Source organism: Apodemus sylvaticus, chromosome 16 (assembly GCF_947179515.1).
Source record: "Apodemus sylvaticus chromosome 16, mApoSyl1.1, whole genome shotgun sequence".
NCBI classification, from domain to species: Eukaryota; Metazoa; Chordata; class Mammalia; order Rodentia; family Muridae; genus Apodemus; species Apodemus sylvaticus.
Genome location: NC_067487.1, coordinates 75,431,017 through 75,455,037, shown reverse-complemented (window position 1 = coordinate 75,455,037; position 24,021 = coordinate 75,431,017). Strand labels below are relative to the sequence as shown.

Here is a 24,021-nt window from a genome sequence, read left to right as displayed (position 1 = left end):
TACGGATCAGGATTTCTATTCTCAAATTTACATGGCAAGTAATTTTCCTACTAGGCTGTTTCTCCTGCGCTTGTTCTATGAAAATTCTCTCTATAAAAATTATATACCAACTAATTTCTGGAATAGATTAAGTAAATCAATGCTGAAAAAAAGAGTACTAGTACTGGGAGGGGGGGAGGTTTCTCTGAGAAAACACGTGAGGAAATTTTTGGACTGAGGCAGTAGGTTTTTTGGCATCTGGGTTTCTATTATACTGGTCTGTGCTTATGTTTAAGTCACTGCCTATAAATGTTTACTTTTTTTTCTTTGCCTGCTCTATTCCCTCAGTAATTTTAGCATCGGGGAAATCTACCCTTATCCAACTTGTAATTGCAAAGATTATTGTATTTCTTTTTGCTGTTTGGAAAGAAATAGCCCTTCTCTACTCATGCTCTTAGTTGTTGAATTTAAAAGAATGTTTTCTTCTGCCATACTTACAAGCATTTCATTTAATTTCAGATTCCTGGCCACATTTCCAGTGTTAGGTGTGGGTTCCACTTAAAGGAATTAGTCTTAAATACCATTTCAAAATGTGATTAGTGACTCCTGTAAACCTCATGCCATTATTGCAGCAGTATATCTTGCAGGCTTGTCTCTGTTGCAAGTTCCAGGGTGCAAAAATATGTAAGACTGATGCTTCTTCTTTGGTAGCATACAAAATACCTTCCAGTACCATAAAATTTTGTCAGTAGGCATAAAGTAGGACACCCATCCAAGTACTCCTTGTTTTACAATGAGGTAAGTTTTATTCTTAGTTATAAGGTCTAACCATCATGCTGTGGGGTTTAACCAATAGTATGTGTTATTTGTTGGTAATAGTCTGTATTATTTGGGGGAGATCATTCTACAGGACTCGTTTGTTCAACAACTGAACAAAATACAAACCATCCTTAAACTATGATATGTAGTTCGGGTATTATCTCTCTATTATATGAACTCCTCCTAAATATTTTTATACATGTGTAGAGTCTACAGTACTGGGTTTACATGTGGATTTTTAAAAGGGCTTTAGTGTTAATTGTCCCTCCCATTTTCCCTTTTACTCTGTCCTCTATTTTTCTCCTTATTTAATTCTACTCTGGTTTCCTTTTTATCTCTACATAATTAGATTCTATTTCCCCTTCCTTGGAAACTACCCTTCTTCCTTCTGGTCTCTGTCATTATTGGGATTTAAACACACATATCTAAAAACTTAAAAGCTAACATTCACATATAAAAGAAAAACATGTAATATGTGCCTTTTTCTTTTTAATTGTAATTCTTTGTGGTTCTATCCATTTATCTGCAAATTATACAATTTTATTTTCTCCAACATCTAAAAACTATTATGTTGCATAAATGTTTCAAATTCTCATTATCTACTCATATATTGATGAACAGATGTTATTAGGTTATTGACTAATTCTGGCTATGATGAATAGAGCAGCTATGGACTTGAATGAGATACAGTAAAGAAAACAAGTTATGGTTGAGATGCGAATCCAATTAAACTAAACTATGTGTCTTTTTCCTGGGAATCAAGGAATGTGTCTGAGACTATCTAAGTTCATTTATACCTACTTGGGGGTTTTACTGAACTCAGTATTTTTCCTTAACATCATTTATCTAAATGTATTTGTTGAAAACCCAATACTTATTATGGTAGTATATTTTAACTCCAGCAAAGAAGGCACACAAAGCTTATAGTAAAGTACACAGAATCCTGTTAAAACCTTGAATAATTTTCATATTTTGTTGGAGCGAGAAAATTGTGGATGGACATAAATTTTTGAAGGAATAACAGAAAAATTCAGTTAAAGTAACTAGTGAGGAAAACAAAATAGATATGCATTTTTACTAATATATCAAAATCACAGAATTAGAAATCCAGGGTACTGTGGTATGATTCTGTCACAAGGAAAAGGGAATTTATATTTTTAACTTTTACAAAGGGGTCCAATAAGTGAATAGGGTCTATCAAAATGGAAGAGTAGCAAATCCTAATAGCTGTATCTGAAACAAAACATACTTTGAAAGCCCAAGGCTATTTATCCTGCCTTCTTCTGAATCCTATTCATACAAAGAGAATGTTTAAGAAGTTATTCCTATCTCTGATTTAGTCTGTTCTACTTCCTTAGATGTAATAAGAGATACATTTACTTGAAGATAAAAATGGCTTTGGGGTTCTATTTGCCATATTCTGTGTTGCTGAATTAGAGTGCAGAAACACTATAGATTTAAAACAATATGTTTCTTGTTCCCTCAATATATCTAACAAAGACCTCTACTCACTACTTTCTCTCTGGGACCTAGGCTGGTAGGGACTTAATCCCTGAACTGGGAAGTTGTATAATGAATTCAACAGCCTGTTTTCAAATACCAGTTCTGTTCTTATATTTCCTATGCCAAAACAAAGGTAGTAGAGTTTGCTTCTTTCATATTTATAAAAAGTCCTATGGACCTGTAAGTAGGGGAATGATCTGGTTGCTTGTACTCATATTTAAATATGAACTAAAGGCCTTCTGGTTTCCTTCTATACCTAGAGTTGATCCTGTGCCACAGTGCCCAGAGCTAATTTGATGCCACAGCACTCCATACCCAAATATCTCTCAGAGAGAGCTAGTCTCCCAGGATTGCCAACAAGCCTGTAAGTGTAGGTAAGTCTACCACTTCTGATCAGAGAAACCTGCCTGAAACCCTCAGGACACAGAAAACAAGGAACAGCCTGGGACAGGAGACTTCCTGTTTCCCTCTGCACCCAGAACTCATCCTGTGCCACAACGTAATTTACCAAAATACCACCAGGAGAGAAATGGTTTTGAGAAGTACTGACACACATGCTTGCAGGAGGGAGAAGCCACAGTCAGAGACAGTAAGAACAGCTAACACCAGAGATAACCAAATGGCGAGAGGCAAGGGCAAGAACATAAACAATAGAAACAAAGGCTACTTGGCATCATCAGAACTCAGTTCTCCCACAACAGTGAGCCCTGGATACCCCAACACATTGGAAAAGCAAGATTTGGATTTAAAATCACATCTCATAATACTGATAGAGAACTTATGGAAAGATATAAATAACTACCTTAAAGAAATACAGGAGAGTACAAGTAAACAGCTACAAGCCCCTAAAGAGGAAACACAAAAATCCCTTAAAGAATTATAGGAAAACACAACCAAACAGGTGAAGGAATTGAACAAACCATCCAGGATCTAAAAAGGGAAGAAGGGGCAATAAAGGAATCCCAAAGTGTGACAACTCTGGAGATAGAAAACCTAGGAAAGAGATCAGGAGTCATAGATACAAGCATCATCAACAGAATACAAGATATAGAAGAGAAAATCTCAGGTGCAGAGGATGCCATAGAGCACAACAGTCAAAGAAAATGCAAAATGCAAAAAGTTCCTAACCCAAATTATCCAGGAAATCCCGGACACAATTAGAAGACCAAACCTAAGAATAATAGGTATAGAGGAGAGTGAAGATTGCCAACTTAAAGGGCCAGTAAATATCTTCAACAAAACTATAGAAGAAAACTTCCCTAACCTAAAGGAATGAGGTGCACATAAACATACAAGAAGCCTAGAGAACTTCAAATAGATTAGACCAAAAAAGAAATTCCTCCCATAATAGTCAAAATACCAAATGCACAAAACAAAGAATATTAAAAGCAGGAAGGGGAAAAGGTCAAAAAACATATAAAGGCAGACCTATCAGAATTACGGCAGACTTCTTACCAGAGACTATGAAAGCAAGAAGATCCTGGGTCAATCTCTTACAGTCCTTAAGAGGAAAAAAAATGCCATCCCAGACGGCTATAGCCAGTAAAACTCTCAATTACCATAGATGGAGAAACCAAGATATTCCATGACAAATTTACACAATATCTTTCTGCCGCAGTGGCCCAGTGATGTCTGTAAAAATGATATTTTACAGACAGAGGTGGAAAAGAAATGCCTCCTAGGAATAACGGAATTCTCTGGAAGCTGTGGAAGCTGATAATCTCACCTGGCAATTTACTGTACTCTCTTACTTTCTGGCTATTTAAGATGGGCCCTTAGTTCTCAAGCGGCAGTTTGCCTTGACTTCCTCCTTTTCTCTCTTCACAGGGATTCCTAAGGCCTGGCTGATAATCGGGTCTTTGAAGTAGACTCACTGACCTCCAACCCCGTTTTAGAATTTCAATGCCTTGCCTCATAGTTGTTTACATAATTACTACCTTCCAACCACATGCAGGTTTTTATGGCTGTGCGTATGTATATGAGGATGGCTTGGGCACTCTGATACTGAAAGCATTAATTTAGTCAGGAAGTTTTTTGTTTTACAAGGTAAAAGGCTAAATGTTAGATAAGGATTTCTCACAAGAACTTGTTAAGACCCAGGTGGCATAAGAAACTTCAAACTCTTTGAAGGTTTGCTGCAAACTATGAGTGACTCTGTATTCTAATCAGGAAGTTTGATGACATCTGTAAATTGATCTTCTGTATCTGTTACTTGAGAAACTTTGTTCCTGATTGAGGTTGCATTTCTTGTACCAAATGGCTATGATAATTGTGCCTGCCTCACTGGCTACATCTTTTGAAATGGTAATACCAACTCTTCCTGTATAAAAATCCTTGCCTTAGAGCTCCAAAATACATTTCAGTTCAAACCGCCTCTCTCTCTGTGTGGTTTGTTCTGTCTGTCATCTCAGCCGGACCTGTGCCTTCCTGGACCAGAGGACCCTGGTTATCCCACAGCAGACCCACGGTCTGTAACATCTTTCCACAAATCCATCCCTACAATAGATAAGAGATGGAAAACTCTAAAACAAGGAAGGAAACTACATCTGAGAAAAAGCAAGAAAGTAATCTTAAAAACAAACCCAAAAGAAGGTAGCCACACAAAAATAAACATAACATCAAAAATAACAGGAACCAAGAACTACTTTTCCTTAATATCTCTTAACATCAATGGACTCAATTCCACCTTAAAAAAGACATAAACTAACAGACTGGATATGTAAACAGGACCCAACATTTTGCTGCATACAGGAAACTCACCTCAGGCACAAAGACAGACTACCTCAGAAGAAAAGGCTTAAAAACAATTTTCCAAGCAAATGGTCCCAAGAGACAAGCTGGTGTAGCCATTCTAATATCAAATAAAATCAACTTTCAACCTGAATTTATCAAAAAAGATAAGGAAGGACACATCATATTCATCAAAGGAAAAGTCTACCAAGATGAACTCTCAATTCTGGGCATCTATGTTCCAAATGCAAGTGCACCCACATTCATGAAAGAAAGCACACATTGCACCTCAAACAACAATATAGTGTGAAACTTCAACACCCCACTCTCATCAGTGGACAGATCATGGAAACAGAAACTAAACAGAGACACAGTGAAACTAACATAAGTTATGAACCAAATAGATTTAACAGATATTTATAGAACATTTTATCCTAAAACAAAAGAATATACCTTCTTCTTAGCACCTCACGGTACCTTCTCCAAAATTGACCATATAATTGGTCACAAAACAGATCACAACAGATATAAGAAGATTGAAATAATCCCATGCATCCTGTCAGATCACTACAGATTAAGGCTAGTCTTCAATAACAACGAAAACAACAGAAAGCTCACATGCAGATGGAAGCTGAACAATGTTCTACTCAATGATAACTTGATCAAGGAAGAAATAAGGAAAGAAATCAAAGACTTTTTAGAATTTAATGAAAATGAAAGCACAACATACCCAAACTTATGGGATCCAATGTAAGTAATGCTAAAAGGAAAACTCATAGCTCTGAGTGCCTCCAAAAGGAAACTGGAGAGAGCATACACTAGTAGCTTGACAGAACACCTGAAAGCTCTAGAATAAAAAGCTAATACACCCAAGAGGAGTAGACAGCAGGAAATAAATCAAACTCAGTGCTGAAATGAACCAAGTAGAAACAAAAAGAACTGTATAAAGCATCAACAAAACCAGGAGCTGTTTCTTTGAGAAAATCAACAAGATAGATAAACCCTTAACCAGAATAACCAGAGGGCACGGAGACAGTATCCAAATTAACAAAATGAGAAACGAAAAGGGAGATATAACATCAGAAACTGAGGAAATTCAAAAAAATCATAAGATCCTACTCCAAAAATCTATATTCAACAAAACTGGAAAATCTGGATGAAATGGGGTGTTATGGAAATATACTAAATACCAAAGTTAAATCAGAATCAGATAAACCATCTATATATTCTCATGACCACCAGAGAACTCCTACAACTGATAAATAACTTTAGCAAAGTGACAGGTTATAAAATTAAGTCAGTAGCCTTCCTATACAAAGGATAAATAGGCTGAGAAATAAATTAGGGAAATAATACAGTTCACAATAGCCACATACAATATAAAATATCTTGGTGTACTGCTAACCAAGCAAGTGAAATATCTGTATGACAAGAACTTCAAGTCTCTGAAGAAAGAAATAGAAGATCCAAGAAGATGAAAAGATCTCCCATGCTTATGGGATTGGCAGGATTAATATAGTAAAAAATTCCATCTTGCTGAAAGTAATCTCCATATTCAGTGCAATCCCCATCTAAATTCCGACTCAATTCTTCATAGAGTTAGAAAGAGCAAATCTTCAAATTCATCTGGATTAACAAACAACCCAGGATAGAGAAAACTATTTTTAACAATAAAAGAAATTCTGGGGGAATAACCTTACCTGACTTCAAGCTGTACTACAGGACAATAGTAATAGAAACTGCATGGTATTGGTATAGTGTCAGCCAGGTAGATCAATGGAATAGAATTGAACCCACACACCTATGGTCACTTGATCTTTGACAAAAGAGCTAAAACCACCTGTGGAAAAAAGACAGCATTTTCAAAAAATGGTGCTGGTTTAACTGGTGGTCAAAATTTATCCATCCTTATCTCCCTCCACAAAGCTGAACTCCTAATGGATCAAGGATCTCCACATCAAACCAGACACACTGAATCTAGTAGAAGAGAAAGTAGGGAAAATATCCCAACACATTGGCACATGGGAAAAATAACCAATGGCTTATTCTAAGCTCAAGAATTGACAAATGGGACCTCATAAAATTGCAAAACTTCTGTAAAGCAAAGGACACTGTTAATTGGACAAAATGGCAACCAAAACATTAGGAGATCTTTACCAATCTCACAGCCGATAGAGGCCTAATATCCAGTAAATACAAAGAACACAGGAAGCTGGACTCCAATCAACCAAATAACCCTATTAAAATGGGAAAAAGAGCTAAACAGAGAAATCTCAACTGAGGAAACTCAATTAGGTTGAGAAGCACCTAAGGAAATGTTCAACATCCTTAGTCATCAGGGAAATGCAAATCAAAAGGACACTAAGATTCTACTTCACACCAGTCAGAATGACTAAGATCAAAAACTCAGGTGACAGCAGATGCTGGCAAGGATGTGGATAAAGAGGAACACTTCTCTATTTCTGGTGGGATTGCATGCTGGTACAACCTCTCTGGAAATCAGTCTGGTCGTTCCTTAGTAAATTGGGCATTGTACTACCTGAGGACCCAGCTATACCATTTGTGGGCATATACTCAGAAGATGCTCCAACATGTAATAAGGACACATGCTCCACTATGCTCATAGCAGCATTATTTATAAAAGCCGGAATCTGTAAACAAGCCAGATGCCCCTCAACAGAGGAATGGATACAGAAAATGTGGTACATTTACACAATTGAATACTATTTACACAGGCAAATGGATGGTACCTGAAAATATCTTCCTGAATAAGGTAAGTCAGTCACAAAAGAACACACATGGTAATTTTGTCACTGATAAGTGGGTAGTAGCCCAAAATTTCAGAATTCCAAAGATTCAATTTACAGATCATACAAAGCCTAAGAAGAAGGAAGACGAAAATGTGAATGCCTCAGTGCTTCTTAGAAGCGTGAATACTCACAGGAAGAAATATGGAGACAAAGTATGGAGCAGACTGAAGGAAAGGCCACCAGATGATCCTACCCAGGGATCCATCCCACATGCAGCCACCAAACTGGGATTCTATTGTGGATTTTGGGTAGTGATTGCTGATGGATGCCTGATATGGCTGTTCCCTGAGAGACTCTGCCAGAGCCTGACAAATACAGAGGCAGATGCTTGCAGCCAACCATTGGCCTGAGAGTGGGGGTTGCAGATGGAGGAGGTGGAGAAGGGGCTGATGGAGCTAAGGGGGTTTTCAGCCCCATGGAGGGATTAACAGTGTCAACATTCCAGATTCCCAGAGCTCCCAGGGACTGGACCACCAATGGAAGAATATACATGGAGAGACCCATGGTACTGTCTGCATATGTGCCAGAAGATGGCCTTGTTGGACATCAGTGAGAGGACAGGCTCTTTGGCCTGAGGGTGTTCCATGCCCCAGTGTAGGGGAATGCCAGGACAGGAAGACAGGAGTGGGTAAGCACGCTCAGAGACATAGGGAAAGAGGGGATGGAATAGGAGCTTCATGAAGGGAAGACCTGGAAAAGGAAAATAATTTGAAATGCAACTATATAACCAATAACAAAAACCAAACCATCAAAAAAAATATGAACTCAAGTCTATTCCAAATCAGTTTTTTCTTATTCTAAAAATCCTACACTTTATTAACATAGATTGCAGGTTTTTCTTTTGTATACAGATTATGAGAGCAAAAGTTCATTTGCTAATATATCAAAATTTTAAGAATTTGATGTGGCAACAGCTAAAATCATAGAAATTTCAGTTATGGGAATACCTAAGGAACTCATTTTAATTTTAAAATTCTGTACACATGTGTATATAGTATGGACACATACACAAAGTTCAGAGGACATTTGGTCTCTTCTATTGCAGTCTGGCTCATTCCTTTGAGAGAACTATGATGTCTTTCGGTTGGGCTGGCCTACCAGAGAGCCTCAGTGATGCCCTGGTCTCTTAAGCTCTTGTTTCTTTTCTTAGAACATTATAATATAAATTGCTACCTTTAGCTTGTCAAAAGATAAATCAGTATTTTCCCATCAGTGAATAAAAATTTAAGTGAAATAGAATAAACAATGCACTCCTGAGTTACATTTTGGTACAAATCCTACCTTTCTTTTTCCACATTTGAATTATTTTAATATATTCATATTTGGGAGACTCTAGTTCAGTTTTGGGGGACATTTTTACATATGGTACATTGAAATATACAAGCTGTTTGACTTTTAAAGGAATATCACTTTTCGTTCTGATTCTCTTAAAAAGTTCATTTACTACATTACAGATGAAATACATGAACAAGCCTCTTCGATTTCAAAAGAAAACAAATTTGTATGGAAAACCTGCACATTGAAGTGGATTACAATACATGGTTAATTATAAAACTATTGATAGAGTTGGAGACAATGTGTAGTGTTTTGGATTATGGAAAGCCTCAAGAGACAAACTAAAGATAATATCTGAACCCAATAAAGACATGAGAGTAGTACAGAAACCGAGACAAGGTACTAACATGAGGCTGAAATTACTGGGATGTGACTAAATGCCGTGGTTCATACTAGATTTTTACTTTCAAGAGGATAGAGTATATGAAAGTACACCACATCCCCTTAAAACATGGTAAGGCTTAAGTGTCATTTCACAGTATAAACTACAGCTCAGACAAGCAGGTGCTGGAAATACCTCTTGAACAACAGTTCAACGATGCATTCATTTACTTTAGTCCTCCATTCCATTTCAGTTTTCTACATCCAAATCCTTTCTGTTTTCATTCTTGTATATGGATGAATATATAGGTCTAGAATATTCAGTAGCTATCTTTCCCTGCCAACAAGCAAGCCTTAGAAAGTCCACTATTGCATTTCAAGTGCTGTCTTAAGGTTTCTATTCCTGCACAATCATGACCAAGAAGCAAGTTGGGGAGGAAAGGATTTATTCACTTCCATGTTTCTCTTCATCACCAAAGGAAGTCAGGACTGGAACTCAAGCAGGTCAGGAAGCAGGAGTTGATTGATGGAAGTATGTTAGTTACTGGCTTGCTCAGCTTTCTTTCTTATAGAACCCAAGACCACCAGCCCAGGGATGGTATCACCCACAAGGGGCCCTCCCCACTTGAACACTAATTGAAAAAATACCTAAGAGCTGGATCTCACTGAGGAATTTTCTCAACTCTTAGTCCCCATCTAGGATACTCCTGAAAAATTATTTGTCCTACATGCTGTTAAATTACCTTGGAATAATTCTACTTCTGTTCTAAGTAAAACTTAATGGTTAGCAGTTCTATCAGATACAAAACCTTCTATTTTAGGTTATAAATCTAGAAAGGGAAATAGTCAAAGTACCCAATTCACTAGACCTTGTTATTGGTTCTTGAAAGGATTAATCACTGAGAAACCAACTTCTATCTCCAAAGGCTACTTTTAAATTACTTTAAATTAGGGTGAATTTGTATATTCAAAATTGTTATCTACATGTTCCTGATTTAAGAAACAAGTTAAATGAAATCCAGTAATTTAAGATAATAAAGTCTAAATCATATGCAAATGTGCTTTTATGCATATGCATTCTTATTTGGTACCACATGCTGGACCATGCACATATAAGTCCAAAGTTACCTCAGGTATCTTCCTCTACTGCCCTCTAAAGCAAGGTCTTTTTTTAAACCCAGAGTTCAGTGTTAATTCCAGTTAACTAACCAGCTTTACTAGAGGTTTTATGCCTCTTGGGTGCTGGGATCAAAAGGAGGCTACTCTACTTGCCAGCTTTTGATCAGGGTACTCAGGATATAAAACCAGACCTTATAAATAGGTCCTGTGGGCATGTTGTGCACTGACCCATCACCCCAACCCTCAAATATAGTTAATAAAAGTAATAACTATCACATTCCTTATTGCAGAGACGAGGCATTAAATATTTATGTCATTAGTTTATTTACATTTTTTTCTAGTATAAGAGTTCAAGAGTTTAATCCAAATTTCAGGTCATATCTCTTAAACTTTCTTCATTCTGCAAAATAAAAACAAAATGCCATTAGAAGCCTGACTTTACAAGTTAAAACAATTTCATATCATCTATCAATTTGATACATCAGAAAGCGTTTACAGTATCATTTTGTTCATACTGATTTGCTTCATCACTTGTACCAAATTTTGCATGAATTATGCTAAATAAACCCATGTCTATGAAGGCTAGGCTACCACTATGCGATAGGTCTTATAATTTCTCAACCTAAGCAGACTAACTTACTAAAACCATAAAATAGAGTAGTAGAAATGAAAAGAACACTGGAACAATTCAGATTTCAACTTTGTAGATGTTAATGCCATTTGGTAATATCAAAGGTGGGATATCCCCAGTGCACTTTTATCTCAGAAGATAAGAACACAACACTGATTTATGAAGTGTGATACACAAAACAATATTACCCTATGTAGGAACCCTACACTAGTGCTACTAGCTATTGAACTCAATCAACTTATCTTTGTGTCTTCAATGGGGTTTTAGTATTACTTATCTTACAGGTGTTGCATAGTATGCTCAGATTATTGGGGTAACGTACTACTTGTTGAACACTGACCTTTACTGATCAAAACTTATTTTTTCATAGTTTTCCCAAACTGCCTCTACCAATATCACATTTACACTTACCTTCAGGAATCAACAGACAACTATTTACTTGTATGTTGTAGGAGACTGTATAGGGTACAGAACAGACATTACTGTTTTAGGAAAATTAGAAACTTACTAATTACCTGTTAAAGGGATGAATTAAATATCCTTATTTTTTAAGTAGCTGGTGTCTTACTATAAAGAAAGGAGCGGCAAATCCAGATCCAAAGTACACGGTCATCATAGCCAGTAACCGCCACTTGTTTTCCACTGAAAATGGCAAATTCTGTTGGGAAAGAGAAAAGGCAGAAGAAACATTCGTTCAAAGCATCTTTATTTACTCTAATAAAAGGGTCTCGGGGACAATCGCATATTCTATAATCAGGTCCATTCAGGTGCATTCGATAGGGCATTTTAAATAAACACCCAGGTTTTCTGAATACCAGTTAGTAAGTCCTATTAAGTCTAAGGTCTTGTGTTTTTAATATTTGGAAAAATTTACTCTCCGACGTAGAAACTTCAGAAACGAACACACCATTCTAGTTCGTTGTTATTAGAAATTCTGCACCCAGTTCACGGCAGTATCAATCACAGTACAGTTTCTCTTTTTCCTAAGTAGCTATTCCATATCCTTCCTCTTCCCTAACCAGGTCTCGCCTAACAATGTCAGGGCAGTTATCACTAACTGCTCGGTTTGCTTACACTTGGGGCTAAACCTGGCCTAACCGAGGATCGCCGCTCTAACGCAGTTTGCAGGTTTACGCCGCTGATCCGCAGCCACAGGCCCTCTTCTCCTTTTCTTTCCAATGACCTTCAATCTCCGCCGCCGCCCAGCTCCAACCTGGCCTTCCCGGCCTCGCTCTGTGAAGAGGTGGCGGACAGGACAGGCGGTGTGGATGCAGCGGTCAGGCGCGGAGCTACCCAGTCTCACCCGGGATGGCGACTGAGGGGCCCGCGTGTCCCCTCCAGCTCCTGGCTAGCCACTTCCCTCCCCACACGCTCTAAGCCCACCGACGGCCTCACTCACCTTCCCCGGACCCTCCTCATAGTGGCTGCGACGGACCACGGAGGTGGTGAACCTCCGGACACTCTGGCCCAACATGCCGCTGCTAGTTCTGCGAGGGACGCAGACACGGAAGGCGCGAGAAATGGCCGTACCACCAGACTCTTCCTTCTTCACGACCTTGCTACCAGCGCGAAGACCGAAAGGGAAGATGGGAACTACAGTAGAGACTTCCTGAAACGTACTCAACCGGCGGTCTCTGAGGATTATGGGCGTTGTAGTTTGTCTAATATTAGGCGCCATTCCGGCTCCGATGGATTGTGGGAAATGTAGTCTGAATCTAGAATGAGCGCGCAACAGCACCAAGTGCTGTCTTACCATCAGTGATTCAATAGGACCTGAGCTATTTTATGAATTCACATCTAGGATTCGTGGGATTTGCTTCCAGAAACAATTTACTGAGGTAACTAAAGGTGCTTAAACATATGTGTTCAAGTTAATGAAACAAGAAATAAAATTATTTTCATGTGAGTATATCACTCATTTTGATTATGATTCTTTGCCAAAGTTGAAAGATGAGCAGTGTAGTCCTGTCTGAGGGAACACAAGCAAGTGATCAACAGTATGTAGCACAATGGATGTCATGTTGAAAACTGGACTGAAGTGCTAAGAGCTGGATTTTCTGAAGTTATATAAATTGGATATAAAAGAACATACATACATATAAAAACTCCTATGTGCAGCATGATCAAGTTGGGGAAGAGATAAGTAACTTCTGACATCTAGAGCTACCGTGGATTAGGAATTTGTTTATTCCAACTGAACATAACAGTTTCATGGAGCATCAAAATTAGACAAGGCTACTAGACACTGATAGATTATTGGTTTATTTTTATCGGATATTTTCTTTATTTGCATTTCAAATATAATCCCTTTTCCCCATCCTCCCCCCGTCCCCCAGAAACCCCCTATCCTATCCTCCCACCTCTGCTTCTATGAGGGTATTGTTTTGAAAGGCGGTCACACTATATATCTCTAAATATATAAATATAACCTTTTCAGTCTGTATAATGTTACTTATGTATGTAGCAACACCAGATGAAGAGAAAAAGCCATGAACATGAAAGAGAACAAGGCAGGATACATGAAAGACGTTGGAGGGAGAAAAAGAAAGGGAGAAATGGTATAATTGTATTATAATTAAAAATTATAATTTTTAAAAGGACACACATAGACTGTTAAATTAAGATTAGTCTAAATATGTTCTATATTTGATGATAAAATTTGGCTGAAAGTACTCTCTTTACATAGTGAACTATATCGTAAGAGAAATGTAAAAAAATTCAAGCTAATAAGTCTTAGCAAGTAACAGGAGTTAAGCAAATCACAGCTCTCTGTCAGTCTGTTGGTCTGCCTATCTATCTATCTATCTATCTATCTATCTATCTATCTATCTATCTATCTATCTATCTATCTACTTTCTATCTGTCTGTCTCTCTACTTTCTATCTGTCTGTCTGTCCATCTATCTGTGATCTATCTGTCATCCACACATCATGGATCTATCTGTTAAACATAGTTGTAAATTCTATCAAAAGTGTAGGCCATTCTTGCCTAATCTAGATAGACTCTCTGTGAGTTTTGTCACTGAAAGAGTAAGGTAGAAGTTATCAGTGTGTCATTGCTTTGCCCATATATAACAGAGAGATGGAGGAGGGAGGTGCAGATGGAAATTAGTTCCTCTCCTACCTTTTGGAGTGTGTGGGTATGTTTGTGTGTGTGTGTGTGTGTGTGTGTGTGTGAGGGAGAGAGAGAGAGAGAGAAAGATTGAGAGAGAGAGAGAGAGAGAGAGAGAGAGAGAGAGAGAGAGAGAGAGATATGTTATTTTATCCATTTTTCTGTTGGTTTGCCTTTGTGAATGTATGTGCACCATATATGCACTCTGGTTCTCAAGGAAGTCAGAAGAAGGTACTGGATCCTCTGAAACTTGATTCTTCAGCAAGAGCAGCCAGTACTCTTAACAATTAAACCTCTTCAGTCCCCTCTTCAAGTTTTAGAAGAATTTTGTTCTGTCCTTTTTCCCATGAAAAGATTTGTAGAATATTTATATTTATTCTATGAGAATTCTATACATATATATATAATTTATTTTGATGTGCATTTCCTCCCTCCAGATCTCTTTGTACATCCTTCAACATATGTGCCTTCCTACTTTATGTCTTCTTTTCTAAAGCTAGCCCACCAAGTAAATTTAATATTTCCCGCATGAAAATGTTAAATGGGTTTTTAGCCATCTATTTGGCATAAAAACCCACCAGTGGTGACATGCTCAGTACAAATGGACTTTTCTTCCCCCCAGGAACCATCAACTGTTAATTGCTCCTCCTCCTCAGTTAGGGCTAGGTTTTGCAATAGATCTTCACCCTATGCTAGGTTTTGACTACTTTAATCTTTTCTCAGGTATATGAAAATAACCTTATCTGCTGTGAATATATAAGTGCAATGGTAATGTTTTGCCCAAAGAGAGCATTTCAAAGTACTCCTGCCCATCCTCTGGTTCTTATATATTTTTTCTACCCTGTCTTCCTTGGTGTTCTCTGAGGCTTGGAGGAGAAGGTGGTATAGAGGTTCCATTTAGGCCTGAACTCTCATGTTTGTTCTCTGTGCTTTGAATTGTTATAATTCTGTACTGACTAGTGCTCACTTCAGAAAGACTTATTTCACCAAGGCTGACAGCAGCACAGATCTATTGGTATAAAAACAAATATTCAGAAAGGACTTTAACAACATCACCATTTAGCAAAAGTAACAACTCCTCCCCCCCCCATTGCTAGAGCCTATAATCTCCAGACTATAAACAAGGAGCATTTTTCTATTCTTAATTCTACTTTTTAATCTACTGTAAATGATGCTACCTGTAGATTGATCTATCATTGATTATAATTTACATCAAGGAGTCTTCTCTGTGATTCACACGGGTCAATGACTAGAATTAGTTTTAGAACTATAGGAGTTTAAGCATAGTTACACAAATTATTTTCATAAGAATTGGGGAGTATCCTTCCTGGGAACTCTGTCACTAGAAGAGTATGGCAGAAATTGGAATGTGACATTCCCAGATGTGACCATAACTAGAGCTGGCTTTTTTTCTTTTCTTTTCTTTTGTTTTCTTTTGTTTTCTTTTCTTTTTCCTTTTCCTTTTCCTTTTCCTTTTCTTTCTTTCTTCCTTCTTTTCTTTTTCTGTTTTTTTTTTTTTTTTTTTTTTTGAGACAGGGTTTCTCTTTGTAGCCCTGGCTGCCCGGAACTTACTCTGTAGACCAGGCTGGCCTCGAACTCAGAAATCTGCCTGCCTCTGCCTCTAGAGCTGGCTTTCTTACCTATTAAAACTGTAAGCTCTTAAGGTAAGAAGCTTCCTCTTCTCAAAAACCTCCCGGGAAGTTCCTTAAAGTCCACAAAAGGGGAGAACATTCATGGAATAAGCAAATGATTGAAACCATGTTGTCCCCGAGCCTGTTCCCACCACCAGCTTGACCAGCACTACCTGGCCCAGAAAATCCTCTCCCAAAATTTTTAGGCATACATTTTTGGTCTATAATAATATGGTTATTCTTATAACCTATTAACAATTATGGCAGATAGTTAGAGTAAATAAATTATTACCTAGGTCTAACAGGTTCTTGAGACTTCATCAAGGAATTGATGGGAGCAGATGGAGAGTACCAAGGTCAAACAACAGACTGAACTTAGGAGTTCTATGGAGGACAGAAGGAAGGATAGGTGGAACCACAGGGGTCAGGGACACACCAAGAGAACATGCCCTCAGAATCAACAGACAGGGACTTATGGGAACTCAAAGAATGAGATCAGGGAGCCGATAGAGGTCAAACCTAGGTCCTCTGCATATATGTTATATCTGAGTAGTTTGAAGTAGTGGTTTGAATACACATGGCCCAGGGAATAACACTATTAGGAGATGTCACTTCGTTGGGATAAGTGTAGCCTTGCTGGAGGAAGTGTGTCACTGTGGAAGTGGGCTTTGCAACCTTCCTGGAAGTCAGTCTTCCCCTAACTGCCTTAAGAACCAGAGGTAGAACTCTCAGCTCCTCCAACACTATGCCTCACTAGATGCTACCATGCTTTCTGCCATAATGATAATAAACTGAACCTCTGCATCTGGAAACAAGCTCCAATTAAATGTCCTTTGTAAGAGTTGCCGTGGTCATGGTGTCTCTTTATAGCAATGAAAACCCTAACTAAAACACTTTGTGTTCTTTTGTAAATCATAACAATTGGAGCTAGGGCTGTCCCTGACTCTTTGGCCTACTTGTGGGGTTCCTTTCCTCCTACTGAGTTGCCTTGTCTAGTGTTGATGTGATAGTATATGCCAGGACTTATTGTAGCTTGTTATAATGCATTTGGCTGTTGTCTTTGGAAGGCATACTCTGAGGGGAGGAGAGAGTTGGGGTGAGTTTTGGGTGTTGGAGGAGGTGCTGAGAGGAGGCGAGAGACAGGGATGGGAAAATGTAGTCAGGATGAAATATATGAGAGAAAAATAAATAAGATAAAGTAAAATAGAAATTAACCTTTTTCCAATCTTCCACTAGAACATTTCTCATCATAGATTTGAATGGCAGCTTTGTTTTGTCATTTAAAATGTTTATCCCAACTTAATGCCTGTCTCTTTTCATGGGATTACTGTGATGATTTTCCAGCTTTGCTAAAAACTGAGCATAAAGCAGTGCTATTTTGCTGTCTTATATATTTGGACAATACTAGACATACTTTCTAGTAGACATGCACATTCATGCTTTCTGACACTCTATGTTCATGGCCACTTTTAGAGTATGTCCATGACAATTACTTCAAAACACTGGATTAAAATACTATTTTTAATTTTTTCTTTTTTCTTTCTTTCTCTACTTTTTATGTGTATATATTTCTGTGCATGTCTGTGTGTGTTTATCTGTGTGTGTGTGTGTCTGTATGTGTTATTGCTTGTGTGTATGTGTGTGGGCATTTTAGTGACCCAGGACACATATGCATGGATGTCAGGGGACAACATTTTGGATCAGTCCTTGCATTGAGACCTTGTTTTGAGAAAGTATTTTTTCTCTCCTGTGTAAGCCAGGCTAATTGGCCTTTGAGCTCCTGCAGACTTGCCTTTTTCTATGTCTTCATCACAGCACACTGGCATTACTGACATTGCTTCTGTGTCCAGCTTTTACTTGGATTCTGAGTATCTGAACTTATGGCTTCAGGATTGCACAAGTATTACTGTACCATCTTCCCATTTTTATTTAAAACATAAAACACACACTTATACATACATAGTCTCTCTCTCTGACACACAAACTCACACACATACACACAAACACACAGTCACACAAACATACCACCCAAAGATAGAAAGAAAAAAAAAACCAAGCAAACAGCTAATCATAAGTGATGTTTTACTCTTATACACACACAGTCTTACACACACACACACACACACACACACACACACACACACACACACACTACCCACCAGCCCACACAAACAAAGAAAAATGACCATAAGTGTTTTATACTAATTATGTATTGCTCTCTTTATTATTCTTTAAAAATTATCAACTAGTTAAATATCTAATAGTATATTTTGAGAATAGATTTTGTCCTTATCTAGGAATATTTTAGATTCACTATAAAGGAAATGTGAAAAAACACACAAAAAAATCCGGTGGTATTCTATTGTTTAACCAACAAGTTAATAAAATAAGAATGGCTAACCACAGATTCTCCCAAACTTCTCACTGAGCAGTGAGAAGCACACTGGGCCTTTTCTTGACCTTTGTTATGAGCTTGCCCAGAGGAATCCAATAGACTCGTATACTCCAATGTTTCGGAGGCTTGCAGCTTCCATTTAGAAATTTTCTCTCAGAAGTCCATCACCTTATTAGAAACTAGTCCTCAGCCTTTGAGAGCTGAGAGAAAATCTAGGCCAATGATATGGAGAAAAGACAGGAAGTTTAAGAAGCAATCATGGGAAGAGATAGAAAGTAAGTCTGGAAGGAGAAATGGAGAGTGCAAGGAGGCAGATGGGAAAAATAAGGGAGAAAAATAGGTCTTTCTGCCATTCCACAGAGGTTCCCCTTCCCACTCACACTTCCATCTTCCCATTTTTATTTAAAATAAAATAATAGACTGCAGGCACATGTATAGAGCACATATGTGACTCACCCCACAATTTTTCTCCCCACATATTTATAAACCATGTTAAACAAGCACTCTCCATATAAACCTGTCATTCCAAGAACCATAGGGAATCTTGCATATTGCTCACTTAGCCCTTAAGCTGTGGGGTAATGGTGGGACAAATGCAGAGATCTGCAGCAGGGAGGATGCTCTATTTCTTCTAGAGGACACTTAGCAATTTGTATTCCTATTGTAGTTGCTGGCCAGACAAATACCAATTACCATGGAAAAACCTTGGGAAAATGTGATATATTTGTACTATAAAGTTCATTGTAGGAGAAATGAAACATTTCATGAATTGATTAACATAAAATAAAAATTTTCCTTAGGCACAGGAGATTTACTTGAAAGTCATATTTTAGAAATAAAATCCAGTTACTTTAAGTAGTGAGAAAGGTGTATATCACAAAGTGAGTAAGGCATTCCTCAGAGCCACAGGAGTATTTGAAGACTGAAATACATTATATAGAACAGTGAAACTAAAATTAAAATAAAATATTTGTTATGTAACTTCAACTTTACTAAAAAATGAATGGTATAATGAAGAAACTTTACAATGTAAACTGAAAAGTCCAAATTAACAAATTTATTTTGGTCTTGAATTTATATACCTTCTAGACAGAGTGACACGTGTTTGTAATTTCAGATTTATAAGAAAAAATCCTAATATTAGAAAAAGGAGAAAACATGGCAGGACTGAGGTAATTAAGATTTGCACCTATGCTGCCAAGTTTCTGTATGGTTGAGTGATGCTACTGGGAGACAAGGGTATGAGAAGAAAGAAAAATGATTTTCTGATGATCGAATTTGACTTCATTGTGTTTCTTTTGTTTGAATTTTCCTCCTTTCCTTTCCTTATCCTCTAGTGTCCTCTTTTCAAAACTCTTACCTCATACAAATTTCCTCCAGACAAAAATTAACACCTTCAAAATCACCAGCTTCACGTGCTGCTCACTCACTTAGATAAAAGTATATAATATTCCATGGAAGTAATGCCATGTATTATAGTCAGTTATGTCTTATCACTACATCATGGGAAGGTTTAGAATAAAGACTAGTTGTTAAACTATCTTTGTATTCTTCTACAAAGTAGTTCTTTAACATTATAACGTAGAAGGAAATTGATAAGGAATGAGGCATACGGCAGAAAGTGTCATTGGCTTTTTATGACAAAGCAATCCTTAGTACTAAATACATTGTTTCAGAGAGTTATTATAGGATGGTTTTTATTTACACACACAGATACTCTCTTTGTCTCTCTCTGTCTCTCTGTCTCTCTGTCTCTCTGTCTCTGTCTCTGTCTCTGTCTCTCTCTCTCTGTGTGTGTGTGTGTAATATTCCAATTTTACCATTTTGTTTCCATGTAAAGGTATTATATGCCTCAAAAGTAATTCTACATAGGAGATATCAGTAAAATCACTTTTATTTAATAGAGGAGGCAACCAATTGATATTTAATTAACTAACTTGCCTTAATTTTCATCAGATCCTATACAGCAGAACTGAGATTAAAATCAAAAGTCTGATTTTAAAGTTACTGCTATTAGTCACTACACACAGTGGCCTAAAAGAGTTACATGTGTGATATGGAACTCACTGGTACTCAAAGGTACTCATACCCTAAGGGAAAGGGGTAGAAATTAATTCATATTTGCTGTGTATTATTGAATTCTCTCTATCTCTGTCTCTCTGTCTTTCTCTGTCTCTGAATCTGTCTCTCTCAGTCCTGTCATAATATCTCATTTCTCCCTCCTCTCTCTCTCTCTCTCTCTCTCTCTCTCTCTCTCTCTCTCTCTCTCTCTCTGTGTGTGTGTGTGTGTGTGTGTGTGTGTGAGGTAAAGCTCCAACTCCAATAAGCCCATGCAAAGAACATACAACTTAGGTTAATGTTTACAAGCTGCATGTCTAGATTGGGCAGATATACCACTATACTACTCTATTCCCCACCTATGAGATTCCTTGCTACTTGAGGTTTCTCTAGGCCATGTGGTTCATTTCCATTTTTCTTCTACCTCCTCTTTCTCTGTGTTCCTCTCTCTCCTCTGTCTCATTTCTTTTTTCCCCCTTCCCTTCTCTCCCTCTTTAAAACCTCCAGCCCTACCTGTTCCTTACACGGATCAATAACAGGCTCTAGCCTTTATTTGACCAGTTAAAATGGGGAGAAGGTTCGCATGAAATCACCTTAGTATGTGATTCACGCCTTGTTGAGACAGACTCTATTGAGGAATCAGAATTAACATCAAAATACAAACAGCATCAGGGCAATCTGTGTGTGTGTGTGTGTGTGTGTTTGTGTTTGGTTGAGTAGATCTTTCAAAACAGAAAGTTGGTTGGAAATGATGGTCAGTTCTCCAGTTTCAGGAGTCTGCTACAGAGTTGAGTGTTAAGGAGAAGGTCAGATGGCAACATTCATGTGATCATCGACAACTACAGTGACACACTCACACTGTACTTTTACCATAAATTCATTGTCTTCTAATGGACTAGAAAGGATTGGACCTGAAGCCAATATATACATCTAACTTTGAAAGCAACATTTCCTCCAGGTAATTCAAGCCTGCCAGAACTCAATTCAGCACTAGATGCTTTCTCCACTGCTTTTCTAAGCTTCTCAGATGACTTGGAGTTGGATATTTTTTTGACAGACACGCTGACACATTTGTAATGTCTCTCCAAAATCAGGGGGTAGAAATGTTTGAATTCCATGTTGTTCATTTTTGTTTCACAATTTTATGCATTTATATAATTACTTTTAGCTAAGATCACCTCTTCTTTCTTCTCCTTTGTCTTCTTGTATCCTTCTCAACTTCTTCTCCTCCTTCCTTCATGTCTTCTATTGTTTTGTATACCCCATTGAGATTCATTGCATTTCTAGCCTAAGTGTTGGAGGGACATTATTTACTGAAGTAAAGGGCAACTCATAAATGTTTATAACAGTTTAGAACAATACACTTTTTTCCAACAGCCATAAATCACCAAGATGGGGCCCATGGCCTCCCCCCTCCATCCATGATAAAGTAAATTTACTTTTGATTATTATTTTTGCTTATTAAATATCTGTAAAATGTAACTAACAAAATTTTGCACAGGTAAGATTAGAAAGTAATATGCACATGTATTCTTTAAGTGAATTTAGATCAATTTTAAATATTGGGTTCCATTTGGCTTTTAATTTTTACTTTCTTTGTTTCTTTCTTGATAGTTTTAAATACATAATTTGCACCATGATACTAACCCCCCAAATAGTTTAATGTTTATCCCCTTAGATGATGAATGATATTCTTGCATATTACCCACGGATCAATACTATACATTTAAATTTATCAAGCTTATTTCAACTTTGTCAGAGGGTCTATTAACATTCTCTTAAGCTTTAAGCTTTATAATGCTTTTCTTCTCTAGTATATCATAATATAATCGATGGTTAGAGATTATACTTAGTCATTGTAAATTTTACTTTAGTTCCATTTAACCAGAAGAGTTTTTTTTTTGTTGTTGTTGTTGTTGTTGTTGTTGTTTTGGTTTTTCAAGACAGAGTTTCTCTGTGTAGCCCTCGCTGTCTTGGAACTCACTCTGTAGACCAGGCTGGTCTCAAACCCAGAAATCTGCCTGCCTCTGCCTCCCAAGTTCTGAGATTAAAGGCGTGCGCCACCACTGCCCGACTGAATCTTTTTAGTCTTTGTCTTTTATCACACTATTTGCAGCTCTCCCTTCTTTGATGGTTGTTGGTCAGTTGCCTATGGGGGTGGTAAGAGTAGAAGTGGTGAGCAGGATTCGGACTTCCATAAGTGTGATGGGAAAACTTCTGCAAGTCAGCTTCAGTATAGCAGCTCTACTTTACTGTTCCAGGGGCAGGATATATAGGGCTCTTCAGGGTATGAGTGGAAAGGGTTTATTTGCCATTACATAGTACCTAATTATCATATGGGTGTGATGCTAGAGCAGGGCTTATGTACTGACTCATGCATTGCTTGAAGAGAGCTCTGCACAGAGTCATTCTTCAAATAATGTCAAGTGTCTGTGCTCCAAGACACTCTCCCAGTAAGTTTAGACAGAGAAAATGATGTCTCCCTGGGAAAGGGAATCCTCCATTTTGCATCTAGCTCAGAGAGGAGAGAGAAGAAGGGATGGAGATGGAGGGAGGGAGGAAGGGAGGCAGAGAGAGAGAGAGAGAGAGAGAGAGAGAGAGAGAGAGAGAGAGAGAGAGAAATTAGAAACATGACCTTGAATTGGCTTGGTTTGTTAGATATAGACATTGGTTGAATTAGTTAGCCACACATTAAACCGTGTTCTTCTTGGTTCCCATCCTATGTGAATAGCTGGTGAGTTGCCATGGGTCCCAAGAATTAGTAATTATGCAAAGGTCACATTTATCTTAACTATGAAGGTATAACTGAAATTCATCTTGATTTCCTCACATCTAACCTCTTGTGTAGGGCAGTCCCAGACAACCTACTTTCTGGAATAAGTGCAGGCTTTTGAGATGTCATCTTTGCCCATAATATTGTCTGTTCCAATTAGATAAAAATGTGTGAGAGGTCAAAAATGCCTTCTATTCTTGTGTTCTTCGGAGGAGAAGGGACCACCTAGGTGCCCATTGAAACCAGGCAAAACTGGCTTTCTCATTTTATTATCCCAGAGTTCTGTCTTACCTCTAACCAAAGCATCTGTTATCCCATACCCAACCTCAAGGCTTCTTATTTTAGTTTCTTTAACTTGTGTTTTCAACATAGTACTGAGAAATCATTTTAATATCATAGAATATCCTGTTCCTAATAGAAAATTTTCCCGAGGTGTAGCATCATTGATGATACTTGATTAACTGTTGCTATAACAGTGTGAAATGAGTTTCCATCTCCAACACTTCCTCCTGTCTACTAGCTGCCCTTTAACATCCAACTAAAGGTGAGTTTCTTCTCCCACTGCTTTTTATTTGTCCATTTATTATTGATGTAGTCTAGTGACTACTTATTTTTAATGGTTTATAATTCATGACTTCACTGACATTTTATACTGGTTTCATCGTATTGTGTTTGATTAGTGGCAACCTCACTTTGCTGCCACTTGTGTCCCAGTGATATGCCTTCACTACTTTGTGTTATTTAATGTTTTCTTAACTTACAAGAAATGTTCCTAACCTTGTCAAATCTACACTGTTCCAAACCTG

The 24,021-nt window shown here is 37.7% G+C and overlaps 1 protein-coding gene and 1 non-coding gene across 2 annotated transcripts; both read right to left on the bottom strand.

Moving 5' to 3' along the window:
- Positions 1 to 10,921: 10,921 nt before the first annotated feature.
- On the bottom strand, positions 10,922 to 12,837 carry LOC127666943 (cytochrome c oxidase subunit 7C, mitochondrial). The gene is made up of 3 exons (XM_052159954.1): positions 12,647 to 12,837; positions 11,763 to 11,905; positions 10,922 to 11,016 (listed from the first exon to the last, which is right to left on the bottom strand). The coding sequence occupies exons 1-2, from the start codon at positions 12,719 to 12,721 to the stop codon at positions 11,789 to 11,791; spliced, it is 192 nt and encodes a 63-aa protein (XP_052015914.1). The 5' UTR covers positions 12,722 to 12,837; the 3' UTR covers positions 10,922 to 11,016; positions 11,763 to 11,788.
- On the bottom strand, positions 11,094 to 11,153 carry LOC127667217 (small nucleolar RNA Z39). Its single transcript, XR_007973854.1, has one exon. It is a non-coding gene; the product is annotated as a small nucleolar RNA Z39 (small nucleolar RNA).
- Positions 12,838 to 24,021: the final 11,184 nt, after the last annotated feature.

Bases quoted from the DNA above. Each gene is read 5' to 3' on its own strand.
- LOC127666943 (XM_052159954.1), bottom strand. From the start codon at position 12,721: ATGTTGGGCCAGAGTGTCCGGAGGTTCACCACCTCCGTGGTCCGTCGC. The intron at 11,906-12,646 runs GTGAGTGAGGCC...CTTTCCCAACAG, and splicing joins ATGAGGAGGGTCCGGGGAAG to AATTTGCCATTTTCAGTGGA.